Below are 19,158 nucleotides of genomic sequence, written 5' to 3'. Positions count from 1 at the left end.
TTTTTTCCTCTTAGCCATTCTTGGGTGTTTTTAGCGGTGTGTTTTGGGTCATTGTCCTGTTGCAAGACCCATGACCTGCGACTGAGACCAAGCTTTCTGACACTGGCTAGTACATTTCTCTCTAGAATTCCTTGATAGTCTTGAGATTTCATTGTACCCTGCACAGATTCAAGACACCCTGTGCCAGACGCAGCAAAGCAGCCCCAGAACATAACAGAGCCTCCTCCATGTTTCACAGTAGGGACAGTGTTCTTTTCTTGATATGCTTCATTTTTTCGTCTGTGAACATACAGCTGATGTGCCTTGGCAAAAACTTCGATTTTTGTCTCATCTGTCCACAGGACATTCTCCCAGAAGCTTTGTGGCTTGTCAACATGTAGTTTGGCATATTCCAGTCTTGCTTTTTTATGATTCGTTTTCAACAATGGTGTCCTCCTTGGTCGTCTCCCATGTAGTCCACTTTGGCTCAAACAACGACGGATGGTGCGATCTGACACTGATGTTCCTTGAGCATGAAGTTCACCTTGAATCTCTTTAGAAGTCTTTCTAGGCTCTTTTGTTACCATTCGGATTATCCGTCTCTTAGATTTGTCATCAATTTTCCTCCTGCGGCCACGTCCAGGGAGGTTGGCTACAGTCCCATGGATCTTAAACTTATGAATAATATGTGCAACTGTACTCACAGGAACATCTAGTTGCTTGGAGATGGTCTTATAGCCTTTACCTTTAACATGCTTGTCTATAATTTTCTTTCTGATCTCTTGAGACAGCTCTTTCCTTTGCTTCCTCTGGTCCATGTCGAGTGTGGTACACACCATATCACCAAACAACACAGTGATTACCTGGAGCCATATATATAGGCCCAATGGCTGATTACAAGGTTGTAGACACCTGTGATGCTAATTAGTGGACACACCTTGAATTAACATGTCCCTTTGGTCACATTATGTTCTGTGTTTTCTAGGGGTACCATCATTTTTGTCCATGCCTGTTTCATGAGTTTATTTTTTTACATAATTCTGTTGAAGCATGGTTGAAAAACAATGTCTGACTTTCATTGGTTAACATTTATAGAATTTTAATTTATTATTACTTTTGTCAGATTAAAGTTATTTCTGTGACCATTGTGACTTTTTCTTTCATTGACCAAAGGGTACCAACAATTTTGTCCACGTCTGTATATCTTCTGGCTGTGCTTACACGTTCGGTCTAGTGACATTGCTGGATTCTGGTTATATACTTGATGATCAGGCCTGAAAAGGCAACATTTTACAGTTTTTTTCCCCTATGCGTCTGAGGGCTTGTTTTATACATGAGAAATGCTATTATATATTTTTTACATTGTTCAGGACTTTATATAAATTATGGTGTAATTTTATATAGTTTTGTTTTGTGATGGAAATATAGAAAAAAGTGATTTGGCCTTGTTTCTTTAATTTCATGTTTCACACAAAATAACTCGATAATGAAATTCTTCTGGTTATTCCGGACTTGCGGATACCTAATATGTGTCTTTTTATTTAATGTGTGCACAGCAAAAATTATTTTACAGTAAATAATGTTGATATTTTTTTTTTTGCGGTGTGCGATTCTTTATTACATTATTTATCAATTTTTTTTAGATCCCATTATGGGATTACTATTTTGTAACAGTATTTCACATTTATAATGATTTACCATACCCCTGTATATTAATGCATTCTAAACAGTGTCACTTTGACATTGGCTACTGTAAGGACAATGCTATTGTGCCCTAACAGTAGGTTTACTGTACACACAGCCCTGGTGTACTTCACCGTGGATCACTCCTCTGGTCTCTGGGAAAGCCTGTGACCCTGTTAAAGGGGGAGTCCCCTTTGATCATGCCACAGTATGGACCGCAGCATAATCAAAGTGTTAACAGCCGGGCTTGGATCTTTGTCTGAACCTGGCTGTGAAGCGCAGAATGCACTAAGAAGCCAGGCTGTTACTAACAGCTGGTTCTTAGTGCTGGATAGCTCTGGTGGCTTTTAACCCCCTCCTCATCTGCAGCAACACCAAAATATATTGCTGCAGACTGGGAACCTGCACTTCCCACCATTAAAAGACAGAGGACGGTTGATGTATTCTTGTTACCTAAGTGGTTTGCATGCAGTGTTTACATGCATGTAGCTAATGTCTTCTGAATTCTGTAGATTAAGTGCACTGTATTTAGAAAGATATATTTTTCTTCGTTTTGAATTCACAGGAAATGATCATAGATGGACTTCAATCAGAAACCACTTATTCTATCACTGTTGCTGCTTACACAATGAAAGGGGATGGAGCACGTTGTAAACCAAAGGTTGTAACAACACAGAGTGCAGGTGAGCCATTATACTAATATATAAAAAGCATGCTGTGTTCCCAATTACTTTGTTTCTGATCGACTGCAGTGATCACATGGTGTAACCACTTCTGGCAATTAGTGGCAGGTTGAAGCAGGCATATATAGTGCAAACTGTAACTGCTTAGGAACAGCTACTCAGCCCTGCATGTACTTTTTATTAAATGTGCAGTTTTTCATGTAATCTGTACTTAGTGGAGCATATTTAGCAAAACTGTTTAAAAGAAAAACTGTTGCCCACTGTGGGCATTGCAGTTAGCTCTTGTTAACCCCTTCCTCTTCTGCATAAAAAATAGTTCCTCACTTATAGTTCCATAGATACGTATGGTATGTAATGCCCTACCCAATTTCCTTCTCCACTGTCTAGCAAGAGATATAGCTCTATATTTCTATGAATTTAGAAATATTGATGATGAATGAAAGATGTCCAGGCTGCTTCACCTACTTCTCTATGAGACCACTACGCTGTCACTGGCAGGGTGGAAGTAGGGAGGTTGCTGAACATTTTAAAGGGGTTGTGTGTCACTTCAGCAATTACTAATGTATTGTGATTGTCCATATTGCTTCCTTGGCTGGCTGGATTCATTTTAACATCACATTATACACTGCTTGTTTCTATAAATAGCCAAAAGACATGGACTGCGCTGCCCCTATAAAATCCATAAAACAGACAGATTGTGGCAGGTTACATCCTGAACCACTCCTCCTTCACTCCTTTTTCGTGCTGCCAAACACTGCTAATTGTATCACTTGGGGGTACCATTTCCACATGTCCTACAACCTCCTGTACGGATCAAGGATCAGGTAGAGAAATAGTGAGTCAACGGAGGCACTTGTACAACAAAAAGATGGATTTATTATGCTCACAAGAGTGGATAAAATCAAGGCACATCAATGGTTTAAAAAGCCGGTTGCCCGTAGTTCATCCAACCTAGGTTTCAGCTCTGCTTTATTACACACAACTGATAAAGCAGAGTAGAATCCGAGGTCGGTCAACTACGGGCAACCAGATTTTTAAACCACTGATGTGCAGCAGTAGCAGTGTTTGGCAGCACGGAAAAGGCTCTAACCTACCCCAATCTGTCTGTTTGTGGATTTTAGAGGAGCAGTGGTTGAACTTGATGGACTTATATCTTTTTTCAACCGTATCAACTATGTAACTATGTAGTGCGGTCCATGTCTTTTTGCTGTTTATGTCTGCTGTAAATTGAACCCACTTCACAAGGCACCTGCAGCACTAAAATAGGAGATATAACTTGAGACGCTTGTATTTATTTTTGAACAGTTTGTTTCCATGGTTATGACCACCCAGCAATCCAGCAGTAGTGGACATGCTTGCACACTATAGAAAAAAGCACCAGCTTATGTGCGCTCCCACAGTCCCGTCCCAGAGAGGCCGGCACTTTTTCCTATAGTGTGAAAGTATGGCCAACCGTTGATGGATTGCAGGGTAGTTGTAGCCATGGAAACAAGCATTGTATAATATGATGGAAAAATGAATCCAGTCAGCAAGGGAAGCAATATGGACAATCACAATACATTAGTAGGTGGCTTGTATTACCTTTCTCTACATGGAAAATATGACGTGTTTGCACCAACAAGTGTACATATTTGTGATATGCTAGACATGACATTCAGAAAGTCATTTTTCAAGCAATTTTTGTCATGACCTACTTTTTATACAAGTTTTAGACCGGTTTTGTCACATCTTTGGGTCAAAGGTGGTCTAAAACATGGTGTGAAATCTGTAGTCGAAAGCCCTGTGGTGCATTGTTTCGCAAATAGACATCATGTGGCTGATTATGTTGCAAAGGGGCATCCTCTAGATCATTGTGCCTCATATAGGCACCCTTTGGTGCATTATCTTTCATATAGGCATCCTATGGCGCATTGTGTCGCATATAGGCATCCCACGGCGCATTGTGTCACATATAGGCATCCCGTGGTGAATTGTGTCACATATAGGCATGCCATGGCGCATATAGGCATCCTGTGGTGCATTGCGTCACATATAGCCATTGTGTGACGCATTGTGTTGCATATAGGCATCCTGTGGCCTATTGTGTTGCAAATAGGCATCCTGTTGTGCATTGTGTAGCAAACAGGGTTCCTGTGGTGTATTGTGCTACAAATTCCCTACAAAATACCGTAGACGAAAAACAAACTTGGGCACATTTAGCACCATAAACACCTTTTTACCTTTCATTTACAATTTACAGTATGTATATTGCAATAATAATTTATTTGACAAGCCATATTGCATAGTAATATTTTACATGGTATAGCCCCTTTTATAATGTTTGCGTATTTAGGAAACACTGAACCCTCTCAGTCCCCCTGCATCATGTATAAAAGGTTGCATGAATAAAAGAAAAATCAATTGTATCTAAGAGTCAAATCTAGTAGCATAGTCATTGTTATAGAGTTACAGTATGTATGAAAATCCCATTCCAGAAATCACCACTGCTGTCTTGCAACAACAGAAGCCTGTACGGTCCATAACGCTGGGTTCAGACCTGAGCGTTCTGAAAGGAGCGCTCTGTATGCGCGATTGTACCGGCGTCTGCAATCGCGCATACAGAGACAAGCAAACGCCCATTGTCGCACGTTCCCGAAAGTCTATGTACGGGAACGCGCAACGAGACGCCCCAAAGAAGCTCATGTACTTCTTGGGGCGTCGGGCGTTTTACAGCGCGATCGTACACGCTGTAAAACGCCCAGGTGAGAACCATGCCGATAGGGAAGCATTGGTTTCTCCTTGTTGAGCGTTTTACAGCAGGTGTGAACCCAGCCTAAGAGCAGGGCCAGTTTTAGACAAAATGTGGCCCTGGGCAAAATCAAAAGAGGGGCCCCAAATCTTGTAATAATGTGCTAAAAACACAGTCCTACACCTGACACCCCCGCCGATCAGCTGTTTGAGCAGACGGCGTGTGCTGTTCACTGCTGCTATCCCATAGACCTACATGGTTGAGCAGGAAGAGAGAAGGGAGACAGACCGTGCGCACACCGTCTCCTCAAACAGCTGATCAGCATGGGGTGTCGGGTGTTCTTACAGTACCCTAGTAGTAATAATATAACCATAATGTCCCCCTGTAGTGCCCCCCACTAGTTCCAATATATAATGCTCCCCCCAAAGTGCCAGTGTATATATATATATATATATATATATATAATGTTCTCCAGTAGTGCCAGTATATATACAGGTCCTTCTCAAAAAATTAGCATATTGTCATAAAGTTCATTATTTTCTGTAATGTACTGATAAACATTAGACTTTCATATATTTTAGATTCATTACACACCAACTGAAGTAGTTCAAGCCTTTTATTGTTTTAATGTTGATGATTTTGGCATACAGCTCATGAAAACTCAAAATTCCTATCTAAAAAAATTAGCATATCACGAAAAGGTTCTCTAAACGAGCTATTAACCTAATCATCTGAATCAACTAATTAACTCTAAACACCTGCAAAAGATTCCTGAGGCTTTTAAAAACTCCCAGCCTGGTTTATTACTCAAAACCGCAATCATGGGTAAGACTGCCGACCTGACTGCTGTCCAGAAGGCCATCATTAACACCCTCGAGCAAGAGGGTAAGACACAGAAAGAAATTTCTGAACGAATAGGCTGTTCCCAGAGTGCTGTATCAAGGCACCTCAGTGGGAAGTCTGTGGGAAGGAAAAAGTGTGGCAGAAAACGCTGCACAACGAGAAGAGGTGACCGGACCCTGAGGAAGATTGTGGAGAAGGACCGATTCCAGACCTTGGGGTACCTGAGGAAGCAGTGGACTGAGTCTGGAGTAGAAACATCCAGAGCCACCATGTACAGGCGTGTGCAGGAAATGGGCTACAGGTGCCGCATTCCCCAGGTCAAGCCACTTTTGAACCAGAAACAGCAGCAGAAGCTCCTGACCTGGGCTACAGAGAAGCAGCACTGGGCTGTTGCATGTCATTCGGAAATCAAGGTGCCAGAGTCTGGAGGAAGACTGGGGAGAGGGAAATGCCAAAATGCCTGAAGTCCATTGTCAAGTACCCACAGTCAGTGATGGTCTGGGGTGCCATGTCAGCTGCTGGTGTTGGTCCACTGTGTTTTATCAAGGGCAGGGTCAATGCAGCTAGCTATCAGGAGATTTTGGAGCACTTCATGCTTCCATCTGCTGAAAAGCTTTATGGAGATGAAGATTTCATTTTTCAGCACGACTTGGCACCTGCTCGCAGTGCCAAAACCACTGGTAAATGGTTTACTGACCATGGTATTACTGGGCTCAATTGGCCTGCCAACTCTCCTGACCTGAACGCCATAGAGAATCTGTGGGATATTGGGAAGAGAAAGTTGAGAGACGCAAGACCCAACACTCTGGATGAGCTTAAGGCCGCTATCGAAGCATCCTGGGCCTCCATAACACCTCAGCAGTGCCACAGGCTGATTGCCTCCATGCCACGCCGCACTGAAGCAGTCATTTCTGCAAAAGGATTCCCGACCAAGTATTGAGTGCATAACTGAACATAATTATTTGAAGGTTGACTTTTTTTGTATTAAAAACACTTTTCTTTTATTGGTCGGATGAAATATGCTAATTTTTTTAGATAGGAATTTTGTGTTTTCATGAGCTGTATGCCAAAATCATCAATATTAAAACAATAAAAGGCTTGAACTACTTCAGTTGGTGTGTAATGAATCTAAAATATATGAAAGTCTAATGTTTATCAGTACATTACAGAAAAGAATGAACTTTATCACAATATGCTAATTTTTTTAGAAGGACCTGTATATGTTCCCCCATAGTGCCAGTATATAATGCTCCTCCATCCCTCCCCAGTAGTGCAAGGTATATATAATGATCTCCTTTCCCCCATCCCTGGTGCTCCCAGCAGTACGGACATTTAGTATAAAAAAAAATAAAAAATAAACACCACACTCCCGTTTTCCCCGCCGCTGACTACCCTCGCCTATCCATTGTCCCGGCCCTAATGCAGAGCACATTACTGCAGGAGGTATAACAGGACAGGACTATAACTCCCAGCATATCTAAGGCCTCTTTCACACTTGCGTTGTCCGGATCCGGCGTGTACTCCACTTGCCGGAATTACATGCCGGATCCGGAAAAACGCAAGCTGAAAGCATTTGAAGACGGATCCGTCTTCAAAATGCGTTCAGTGTTACTATGGCATCCAGGACGCTATTAAAGTCCTGGTTGCCATAGTAGTAGTGGGAAGCGGGGGAGCGGGGGAGCAGTATACTTACAGTCCGCGCGGCTCCCGGGACGCTCCAGAGTGACGTCAGAGCGCCCCACGCGCATGGATGACGTGCCATGCGATCACGTCATCCATGTGCGTGGGGCGCCCTGACGTCACTCTGGAGCGCCCTGGGAGCCGCACGGACGGTAAGTATGCTGCTCCCCCGCTCCCTGCTACACTTTACCATGGCTGCCAGGACTTTAGCGTCCCGGCAGCCATGGCAACCATTCAGAAAAAGCTAAACGTTGGATCTTCATTACGTTACTTCATAGCTCCGCCTCCTGTTCTGGTCACATGATGGTGAGGTCATCGCAGGTTCTTCATTCCCCTCTTCTTTGCTGAGCTCCACCTCTTGCAGGTGACATCATAGCAGGTCCTACAGCTCCAGTAGAAGAGTATTGCTGGGGTCCGGAGCTGTCAGTTTGCAGAGCAGCACTGTGGTAATGACTTGTGTTGTGTGTCCAGAAATAGGGCCTTACACTGCATTGCAAAGTGCAGCTTTTCAGCTGTCCTCCCGTTTGCTTCCAGGGACGTTCAGCTGAACAGCACCACTGAAGCAGGAGGCCCCTTAGACCATGGGGGCCCTGGGCAATTGCCTAGTTTGCCCCCTCCTAACGCCGGCACTGCATAAGAGCACGACATTTGACCAACGCTTGTCAGGCACTTTGTGTCAGAGTTTTCATAAGGAATAATGTTGTCTTCAGTAGATTCTGTTTTGACTTACAGTTAAACTTAAAATATGTTCATACATAAATGGTACAATAGAAACTAAGAAACATTATAATATATCTTATTACAGAAAATTGTCTTTTTCTTCATTTATCAGACTCCTCACCTGCGCTCACTGCTTTCTGCACTTGTTATTCACTCACAGTTTACTGCTCAGATCCATCTTCAGTATAGATGGGTTAACAGCTCTTAAGACAGATCAGATTACATAGAAGTTTATAGAGAGAGGGAGTAGCTGGATGGAGACAAAGGCAGAGACACACACTGCTGTCTAGTAAGTGATTTACTGTCTCATTGAACTGCACAATTAACATCTAAACTGCTCAGTACTGATCTCCATACTGTTTATTGTCCTCCATGCAATACAGTGCTTGTAGTTTGCACTTTATAGTGTTTGGTGGAGGTGCCGTCATTTTCACCAGATTTATCAAATGTGACATGATGTTTTATAAATGTGACCCCTGAACCCTAACACTTCTTTCCTGATATGTTACTCCACTTTCTACATTGTCTCTTTACTGACATAACGTTGAAACAATTTTTTCGTCTGTTTAAGGCTAGGGCTACACAACGACATGTGTCGCGTGACAATAAGTGGCGCGACACATAGGTCACAACTACACTGCAACATGTGTCACGCGACATTGATGTCGCACGACAATTTTATAATGATAGTCTATAGTGTCGTACTGCGACATGCTACGTGCTGCAACTGCGACGCAACACTTGCAGAAAAATCAATTTCACATGGATTTTGTGCGACACCATAGACTATCATTATAAAAATTGTTGTGCAACATTGGTACGACAAAATGTCGCGCAACAAATGTCGACATGTTGCTAGCCTAAAAAAGATGCAGTTGATACATCTGGCTAAAATATCAAAAAAAGTATGCAAAAATAAGCCCAAAAATTCTCAAAGCCATATTTTAAGACTTTTTGAAGCCAGATCTAGAGTGTAGGGCATGATAAAAGTTCATCCAATTGTTTTTGTGTATTTTTTTTTTTTTTTAAAGCACATATTGGTGGTTCACTGTTCTAAATTTTATGCATATATAGTAAATCAGAGGTGTGTTTATTGACAGAGAAATGTAATAGATTATTACAGTCTTCAGAAAGTGATGGACTACAGGAACAACAAGCAGGATACACACAGAACCTTGTTTGGGAATCCAGTAGTAGAGCTGTCATTAATTTCCCGGCCTTCTAATGATAATAAAATGATTCTGCTTAGGGCTCATGCACACGACCGTTGTTGTTTTGCGGTCAGTTTTTCCCTGATCCATTGTTCCGTATCTGAGTTGTTTTTTTCCCCCTCTGATTTTAAGTTCTCTTCTGTTCCGTTATTGCACAAAACATATCCGTATGGTTTCCATATTTGACCCATTTTCTGCGGACAATAATAGGACACTTAAACACTATTGCCTACTCGGCTAACTAACCACTCTTGTCCCAGACTAATAAAACATAACTTTTACTTGTTCATGTTAAAAAAGAAAAAAATCAAAAAGAAATAAATCTATTGTGAGCTACCTATAGGGTTAAAAACACTGTACCCCATGAGGCTTACTGTATATAAAGGGTCACTTCGGTGTATGAGTTGGCGGGAGTGCACTAAGCACCGCTCAGTCATACATCGTAATCCCAATTGTATAAACAGATTCAAGAAAAGTGCCTGATAACTACTTGGCCCCCATATCTGGGGAATACACACCAAGGTTAAATAGGCTTAAAGGTACCATATATTGTGGTATCAGGCACACAAAAAACACTGTAACATGTTGGGGGGCGGAACTTAGGATTTTAACTTGCTGACCCTACTGAGCCCTTACAGTGTTTTTTGTGTGCCTGATACCACAATATATGGTACCTTTAAGCCTATTTAACCTTGGTGTGTATTCCCCAGATATGGGGGCCAAGTAGTTATCAGGCACTTTTCTTGAATCTGTTTATACAATTGGGATTACGATGTATGACTGAGCGGTGTTAGTGCACTCCCGCCAACTCATACACCGAAGTGACCCTTTATATACAGTAAGCCTCATGGGGTACAGTGTTTTTAACCCTATAGGTAGCTCACAATAGATTTTTTTCTTTTTTAACATGAACAAGTAAAAGTTATGTTTTATTAGTCTGGGACAAGAGTGGTTAGTTAGCCGAGTAGGCAATAGTGTTTAAGTGATAAATAAACCCTTCCCAGATAGGATCCTTTATAGTAAGTAGTCAATAATAGGACATGCACTACTTTTTTGCAGAACGGCCATGCGGACAAACTGAAACGGAATGCACACGGAGCAACTTCTGTATTTTCTACAGCCCCATTGAAGTAAATGGTTCCGCATACGGTCTGCAAAAAAAAAAAGGAAGTGGAAAAAAAATACATTTGTGTGCATGAGCCCTTATCCTGTCCTTGTAAGTGGCAAAGCTAATAGGGGAGATAAAGAAAACAGGGTGCATTCATCCATTGTGTCTGCTCTAGTGGCCAGTGTTAAAACTGTAATATTTTAAGATTTTTTTTTGTATACGTTACACACCAGATCTTTATGCAGTCTGTGTCTTTTAACTGTTTCTAGATGGAGCAAATATCTCTTGGAATGCACTGTGCTTTAAATATTCTTTAGTGTAGAACTCCATTTCTTGGGCTACTTTCACACTGGCGTTTCTGGGTCCGCTTGTGAGATCTGTTTCAGGGCTCTCATAAGCGACCCAAAATGGATAGGTTTAGCCCCAATGCATTCTGAATGGATAAGGAACCGTTCAGAATGCATTAATTTGGCTGCGTTTGGTCTCCGTTGCGCTTTTGAGGCGGACACTAAAACTCAGCTTGCAGTGTTTTGGTGTCCGCCTGACGATGCAGAACCAAACGGATCTGTCCTGACTTACAATGTAATTCAATAGGGACTGATCCGTTTTCACTGACAAAATATGGTGCAATTGAGAACGGATCCGTCCCTAATTGACTTTCAATGTAAGTCAAGATGGATCCGTTTTGACTTAGACTTTTTTTTTATGAATAATGTAAACGGATCAGTTATTAATGGATACACGCGTTTGCATAATCAGTGCGGATCCATCTGTGCAGATACAAGACAGATCCGCACCAAACGAGAGTGTGAAACTAGCCTTAATCATTTGTGCTATTATGCTTAAAAAGGAGGTGTAAAGGTGCTAGTTTGAAAACTGTAGAATATTATGATACTGTAGGATTTGATGAGTGAAACCCTCCCCTGTGAAACCTGTGAATGGCCTGGCATCAGACAGTACATACTTAGTAATCACTGTTTTATGCCATGTCCTATCCTATCTGCTGAACTCCGTAAAAATAAAAAAAAATACCATTTCTTTTTTCACCTTGCATTCAAGCTATCAAGAAGTTCACAAAATGGTGCCAATGAAAATGTCAACTCCTCCTGCAAAAAACCAGTCCCCACACAAGACATCACCAAGCCCCAGTGGACTCCCAAAAACAATATCAAAAAGTACCCAAAATGGTACCAATGAAAATTTCTACTCAAAACTCTCTCAGAATATGACATCACAAATTATTTTTTTTCAAAAATATATGTAAATATAATTGGTATCTCTGTAATCGTACTGACCAGCACAATGAAGTTAACATGTTTATCCTACACGGTGCATCCAAAAAGCAATTGCAGAGTTGCTGCCTTTTCTTTATCTTGCTTCCCAAAAATCAAAATAAAAAGCGATCAAAAAGTCTTATGTACCTCAAAATAGAACCATTGATAATGGAAACTTATTCCACAAAAATAAGCCCTCACACAGCTCTGTCAAGAGAAAAGAAGTGTGATTTCTAAAATAGGACCACTTCTTGGGGTTTCTTTTTGTTAACTTTACTGCAGAGCCTCTGCAGTTGTCAGCCTGTGCTGTATAAACCACCAAACTTGACAGAGAATACACAAAAATAGTGTCACCAAATAGAGCTCTAAAAGCATATAGGCTCAATTAAACACTCCAAAATATAAACAATAGAACAGCCCACAAGGGGAGAGTGTCAATATTAAAACATAACTTTTACTTGGATATTAATAATAAAACACACCACTGTGATGTACAAATATAAAATTGAGGGGTCCAACCTGGTACCCCAACACTGGTAGATAAATAAAATACCTGCTCCACGTAGAGAGGGGTGCAAGCAGTGTTACCAGACCAATATATATGATAGGACCAGGAGACGTTTCAAGGGAGGCAAATCCGGAGGACATCAGATGTACCGTATTTTTCGCCCTATAAGATGCATCGGCCCATAAGATGCACCTTGGTTTTTGAGGAGGAAAATAAGAAAAAAAAATAGTTTTTAACCAAAAGGTGTGCTTTTGGTGGGTTTGAACTAATGGCGGTCTGTGCATGACACTATTATGGGGATCTGTGGATGATGCACTGTTATGGGGTGGGGGATTTGTGGATGGCACTGTTATGTGGGGGATTTGTGGATGGCACAGTTATGTGGGAGATCTGTGGATGGCACTGTTATGGGGGGGAGCTGTGGATGGCATTATGATGGGGGGGGGGGTCTGTGGATGGCATTATGATGGTGGGGGGGATCTGTGGATGGCATTATGATGGTGGGGGGATCTGTGGATGGCATTATGATGGGGGGGATCTGTGGATGGGACTGTTATGGGGTAGTGGAATTGTGGATCACTCTGGTATATGTGTCATCCACAGATCCCCCCCATATACTGTACTGTATTATATGTAGTGTTAATAATCATATCTAAACTGCGCTCCAGGTCACGCTCCTGTAGTAAGCACTAGCAGCTAGCAGGCAGGCCTGGTGGCCGTAACTCATTGAGGTAAAGTAGGCGGAGCAGGCACGTGACCTCAGTGAGTTACGGCCTCCTGCCCATCAACCTTTAGCTGGGTTACAGGAAAAAATGATTAAAATGGAAAATCTGCAAAGAAAGTAAAAATTTTTAATTTTACCTCCATTTTGCTTTCAATCCTGTGGAACACCTAAAGGGTTAACCAAGTTTCTAAAATCAATTTAAAATAATTTGAGGGAAGGTGTGGCCAGCAGCTAAGATGGCTGGACGTGCTTGATAGGAGCTCTGTGGCTAGTGCTACAGAACAGGACAAATCCTGATTGATAACGACCATTCTATAGCAAGTGGGAGAGGTCTGAGTGGCGGACCTGCAGAGAGCTCAGAGCGCACTTGATCTGATGAGAAACACGGGGAGGGGACCGGGAACCGGCAGGCAAGATAACCGCAGTGGAGGAGGGAGTATAGCTAGGCTCGCGGGCCCCCATCAGTTTCCCGCCAGTCGGCCATCTTAATGGCTTCTCTGAAGCACCAGAAAGGTGGAAGGAGCCCAGATCATCACAAGCTTCAGCCTAAGCAGTGGCCCTCAGAATCCTCTACATCAGGCATGCTCAACCTGCGGCCCTCCAGCTGTTGCAGAACTACAACTCCCATCATTCCCTGACAGCCTACAGCTATCATTCTACAGAAGGGCATCGTGGGAGTGGTAGTTTTACAACAGCTGGAGGGCCGCAGGTTGAGCATGCCTGCTCTACATCATACATTGCAGCCAAAGCCTCCTGTGTAAAGTTACTTGGGACACAATCTCATACTGTCTGATCCTCTACACGGATTACAGATCCACTTATTGGAGCTCAATATAACTCCAGGGAAAACATCCTGACCTCTACCAGCAGCTTCATTATATAAGAAAACACACTGCTCTTCCCAGAGCCCTGGAATCAGTCTTATTTACTGTCTACCTGCTACTATCCTGATATAACAATGGGGCCGCAAAAAACACAAAGTGCCGCCAGAAAACTGCAGGAATTTGTTAGTCAACCAGATGAGAGTTCGTGGTCCCCTCTACCGCAGTGGAATGTGCACACCAGGGCTAGTAATGCATTCGATTTATCGGCCCAAATAACTTCCTCTGAGGAGGATCATGATGAGCTCACCCTTAAGCAAGTGTCAGCCCAAGTTCTGGAATCCATTACTGCATGTAAGACATTTTTCACAGGGAAATAAAACGAAAAATTAAGTCAAGTCCTGCAAGAAAGGGTTCAACACACTGAAGAGTGTATATCACGCATAGAAGACGCTACTGCCACTGTTCCCAGATCCATATCTGATCTTAACACCAAAGCGGAGCTCTGGAAGCAGAAAGCAGATAACCTTGAAAATAGGCTCTGTAGAGACTACATTAGAATCATCGGCTTGCCTGAAAGAGCAGAAGGCCGCACATCGGATGAGTTTATAGAGAAATGGATGAAAAAACTTTTCCCGGATGCAAATTTCTCTCCAGCATATCAGCAAAACCTCCCCCACCTGGGGCCACACCCCTACCTATTCTTGTAAGGTTTCCCAACTGCAAAGATGGAGACAGGATACTGCCTCTAGCCAGACAACGGCAAGAAATCAAATATGACAACGCCAGGGTCTCCATCGATTTTTCCATGGCTCTACAGAAACAAAGCGCCACTTTCATAGATGTCAAGAGATGCCTGTGAGAAGCCAATATACCTTACTCCGTGGGCTATCCTGAGAAACTCAGAGTGGTGGACGGCGACAGAGCGGTCTTCTTTACCTCTCCTGGAGAAGTCTCTGAATGGCTAGCCCTATGGCGAATATCTCCAAGGCGCTGAGATTCCCGGCATTATTTAAGGACTGGCCACTAGATGACGTCAATAGACTAGTTTGACTAAGTTGATGTGTTTCAGATATGTTAACATGCAGCTTCTTGATGATACTTTTATCTACTTTTGCTAATGACTAAGAGCCATAATATTTATATACATACACTTAAATGGTCATACTATTATTGTAGCCGCAGCCCGCATGCTTCTGCCAATCATCGCAGGCAGAGGCATCCCGGTTTTACTGGCCTATAGTCTGGATTGAGAAAAGTTATTCCAGACCTAACACTGATTTCACAAGAAACACAATGTTAGTGAATCTAAGTTGTTTATCTAGTTTTACGATAATTATGTATTTTCTGTTGGTTACCATTTCTCAAGTAGCACTGTTGCACACTACTACACCCATTGCAGTATGTTCAACCCCTGATAACACATGTTTGCCCTGGAATCCATGGCTGAGCTAAAAATCTTATTGTGGAATGTCAGGGGACTGGGCATGCCACAAAAGAGATCTATAGTGCTTGCCTTTATTAGAAATTCTAGCCCGCAAATTCTGTGTCTCCAAGAGACACATCTTATTACCAGCACTTCTCAGGTACTGCGGAAGCCTTGGATTCAGTAGGCCGCACGTTCCTATCACACCTCCTCTTCTGCTGATACACAAACAACTATGCAGTGAGGTTAAAGAACTAGCCATTGATCCAGAAGGCAGATATGTCTTTATTCACTCTCTTATTGACAATGTACAATACACTTTATTAGGCATTTATAATCCTCCCCCTGGCTCTATGCAGGTCCTACAGTTAGCAGCTACCTTTGCTGCCATTTAGCCACATGCTAAAGTAATCTGCATGGGAGACTTAAATATGATGTTAGACCCCTCTTTAGACCGCTTTCTAGATGTGGCTGACCCTCCAAACACAGGGAGCCCCTCGCGACTCAACAAGTTCCTAACTGAATTCGGATGGTTTGACCTCTGGAGGCCTAAATATCCCAGAGATAAGGTGTACTCTTGCCACAGTGGCGGTCATAATGCCCTAACTCAGATAGACTATATGTTAGGCAATGGAATAGCAATGTTAAATGTTTGCTCCATATCATACTTACCTCGGGGGGGATATCAGATCACTCATCAATACTAGGTACACTAATACGTAGCGCTCCTTCACTAATGTACAGAATGAATATAAACCCATTCTGGCTGAATCTCCTGGGCTCAGCGGACGGGATTCCTTATCAACAAAGAGTTTCTGAAAACACACGAAGGAGATCCCAATCTGGCCCTTGTGTGGGACACCTTAAAGGCGTTGTCTATGGGTCCTTACATTCCAGCATATCCTATATAAAAAAAAGACACCAAATGCTCGGAGATGTAGCTGGAAACTGAGTGAACTACACTAGAGCAGCAATACATCAGTCATCCAACTGATGCTAACCGGACGGCTTGGCTTCAGGTGGGCAGACAATATCTATCGATACTTAAAGACAAAGCAGACAGGAAACTTTTTTATGAAACAGACCGCTTTCGAGCTGGGCAATCAATCGATCAAGCTACTTGTCTAGCTAATCCGCCACAACTCTCCCTCTTCTGCAATTCTAGCAGTTAGGACTTTTGCAGGACAAGAACTTCGCACCCAGGCAAAAATCATTCACACTTTTACACATTTCTACCAAGACCTATATAGATCCAGCATAGCAGTACCTGAAACAGAGAGAGCCACATATCTAGGAGGCATTTCTCTTCCTAAACTTACTATACCACAAAGTGCCTAATTAGATCAACCAATCTGCCTGGAGGAGATACTACACGCAATATCAGATCTTAATAACGAGAAATCTCCAGGCCCAGATGGGCTCCCCAAGAAAGTGTATGCCAGATATGCGGAGGTGCTAGCCCCTCAATTGTTATCTACCTTTCACTCGGCTGTGAAGACGGGGCACTTACCCGACTCATTTATGGAAGCCACTATTATACTTTTATTTAAACCCGATAAAGAACCCCTAGACTGCAGTTCCTATAGGCCCATAGCATTGCTAAACGCTGACTACAAAATCCTAGAATCCTACATGGACTAGAATTCTGGCTACTCGGCTCAGTCAGGTAATTCTGTCACTGTTCCACCAAGACCAAACGGGATTTATGCCAGGGAAGTCCACTACTGAGAACATCAGACGGGTTCAGGTAGTTAAACAGGTGGGCTGCTCCCTGAATGCAGATTGGGCCTTGGACTCATTAGACGCCGCCAAGGCATTTGACTCTATATAGTGGGCTTATTTGCTTGGCTGCCTACGAGGTTTTGGGGTTGGTCCACAGTTCCTCAGATGGATTACTATTCTGTACACCACCCCGGTAAGCAGGTTATTCATGAATGGAGAACTATCAGAAAGCTTTCCCCTTCACAGAGGAACAAAACAGGGCTGCCCCTTGTCACCACTCTAGTTTGCCTTGGCGGTTGAGACACTGGCAATTATAGTGAGGAGTAGCAACAACCAATCTGGTGTGACCCTGGGAGAGAGAGAGGTTCGTATAGGACTATATGCTGATGATATGATCCTATACCTGTCCTCACCTGACACATCTCTTCACAATGCCATGGCTTTAATAAATGAATTTGGGGAATACTCTGGCCTAAGAATTAATTGGGAGAAATCAGTATACATGCCTCTGGGCAGGGTACATTGGACAGGTCCCTCCTATGTGGCATGGCTAAAGGTGGTAGATACATTCAAGTACCTTGAAGTAAATATCACTCCTGGGCCTTAATTGATCATATATGGAACAAATTTCGAAGCTGGAAATCATTGACTAGCTCGGTGGCAGGACGCATTAACTTAGTTAAAATGATTATACTCCCCCAGACTCTTTACGCCTTTCAACACTCAGAGGTATATATACCCAAATCGATTTTCAAATAAATGGATTCCCTGATTAGGGTTTTTATTTGAGGCAGATCCCGCGCTAAACTAATGCTAGATACACTAAAACGCCCAAAAACAGAGGGAGGTATGGCACTATTGGACTATTTTATATACTATATAGCGGGCCAGCTGTGGCTCATTTATACCTGGTACACAACAGAAGACCTGCCCACCTCAGAGTATTTTTTTAAACTTTACTTAAACTGCTACACACTGTGGTTGGTTTTGGAAATGTTACCCAAATTCCAGAAACCACTGTTGCCGCTGCACAAGCTGGCTCAAACAATCTAGAAAAAAGCTAAATAATTGTCCCAATTTACGGAAGTCGTCTTGGATATACTTCAATCATCTCCGCATATACAGGTGGTTATGGGGGTGGACAGTTGGAAATCGGCAGGGGCAAAAACCCTTGGTGATATTTATGACCAGGGAGTGTTAATGACGTTCTTGGCACTGTCACAAATGTATAACATCCCTCGAACCCATTTCTTCTCATATTTACAACTTAGATCTGCCATACAAAGTAAGTCCCCGAGCACTAGCACCACGATCTCTAAGTACCCACTCATAGAAGTTTTCAAAACCCAGGGTCCCAGGTTTCAGCAATCTACTCACACTTAATGCATATGAAGGTCAGTGCCAATCCCCTCACAGTAATAGACAAATGGAAAAGACTGATACCCACACTCACAGAAGAATCAATAATGGATTTATTGGAATCACATTTACAAGTATCACCAGCAGTCAATAACAAAATAAGACAGCTTTACATCATTCATCAGACATATCTCACACCAATTAGGTTATGTAGAATGGGTAGCGCACCATCCACGGCATCTTCACGGTGTGAGGAACTGGAGGCGGACTTCTGGCACATGATGTGGAGATGCAGCCCAATTGCCACATTCTGGAAGGAGGTGACGGTCTTTCTTTCCAATTTACTGTTAGTCCAGGTAGCATACACCCCTGAAGTCTGCCTTCTAGGAATACTGAACGAGGATAGCTGGGATCATCATATGACAATATTCTTAAGGGAATCACTGTTCATAGCACATAAATGTATTGCTCTGAGATGGTACAGACCCAATACACTGAAATTAACCATGTGGAAATTGAAGGTAAACCATATCCTACCATATATAGTGTTAGTATTTAAACACCGCAATAAACCTCAAAAATTTGAGAAGGTTTGGGGCCTATGGTGTGGGTCACCCCACACTATGTACTCAACCTCAAAACTGCGACAAGCCCTGTCATTGGCTCAAAATTCTATTGCTCAGTCAGTT

The 19,158-nt window shown here is 42.6% G+C and overlaps 1 protein-coding gene across 18 annotated transcripts in view; it reads left to right on the top strand.

Moving 5' to 3' along the window:
• Positions 1-19,158, top strand: part of PTPRS (protein tyrosine phosphatase receptor type S) — a 580,801-nt gene that overhangs the window by 291,061 nt on the left and 270,582 nt on the right. For 13 of the 18 annotated variants that reach the window (XM_044268378.1, XM_044268317.1, XM_044268369.1 and 10 more), the window contains one exon: positions 2,228-2,345. The exons of the other annotated variants lie outside the window; for them this stretch is intronic. In XM_044268378.1, the coding sequence (XP_044124313.1) occupies positions 2,228-2,345 (118 nt within the window). The remainder of the gene's footprint in view (positions 1-2,227; positions 2,346-19,158) is intronic. 18 annotated transcript variants of the gene reach the window in all.

The sequence above is a fragment of the Bufo gargarizans genome, chromosome 1, assembly GCF_014858855.1.
Source record: "Bufo gargarizans isolate SCDJY-AF-19 chromosome 1, ASM1485885v1, whole genome shotgun sequence".
NCBI classification, from domain to species: domain Eukaryota; kingdom Metazoa; phylum Chordata; class Amphibia; order Anura; family Bufonidae; genus Bufo; species Bufo gargarizans.
The sequence above is the reverse complement of the archived record's forward strand: the minus strand, read 5'-3'. Positions and strand labels throughout refer to the sequence as shown.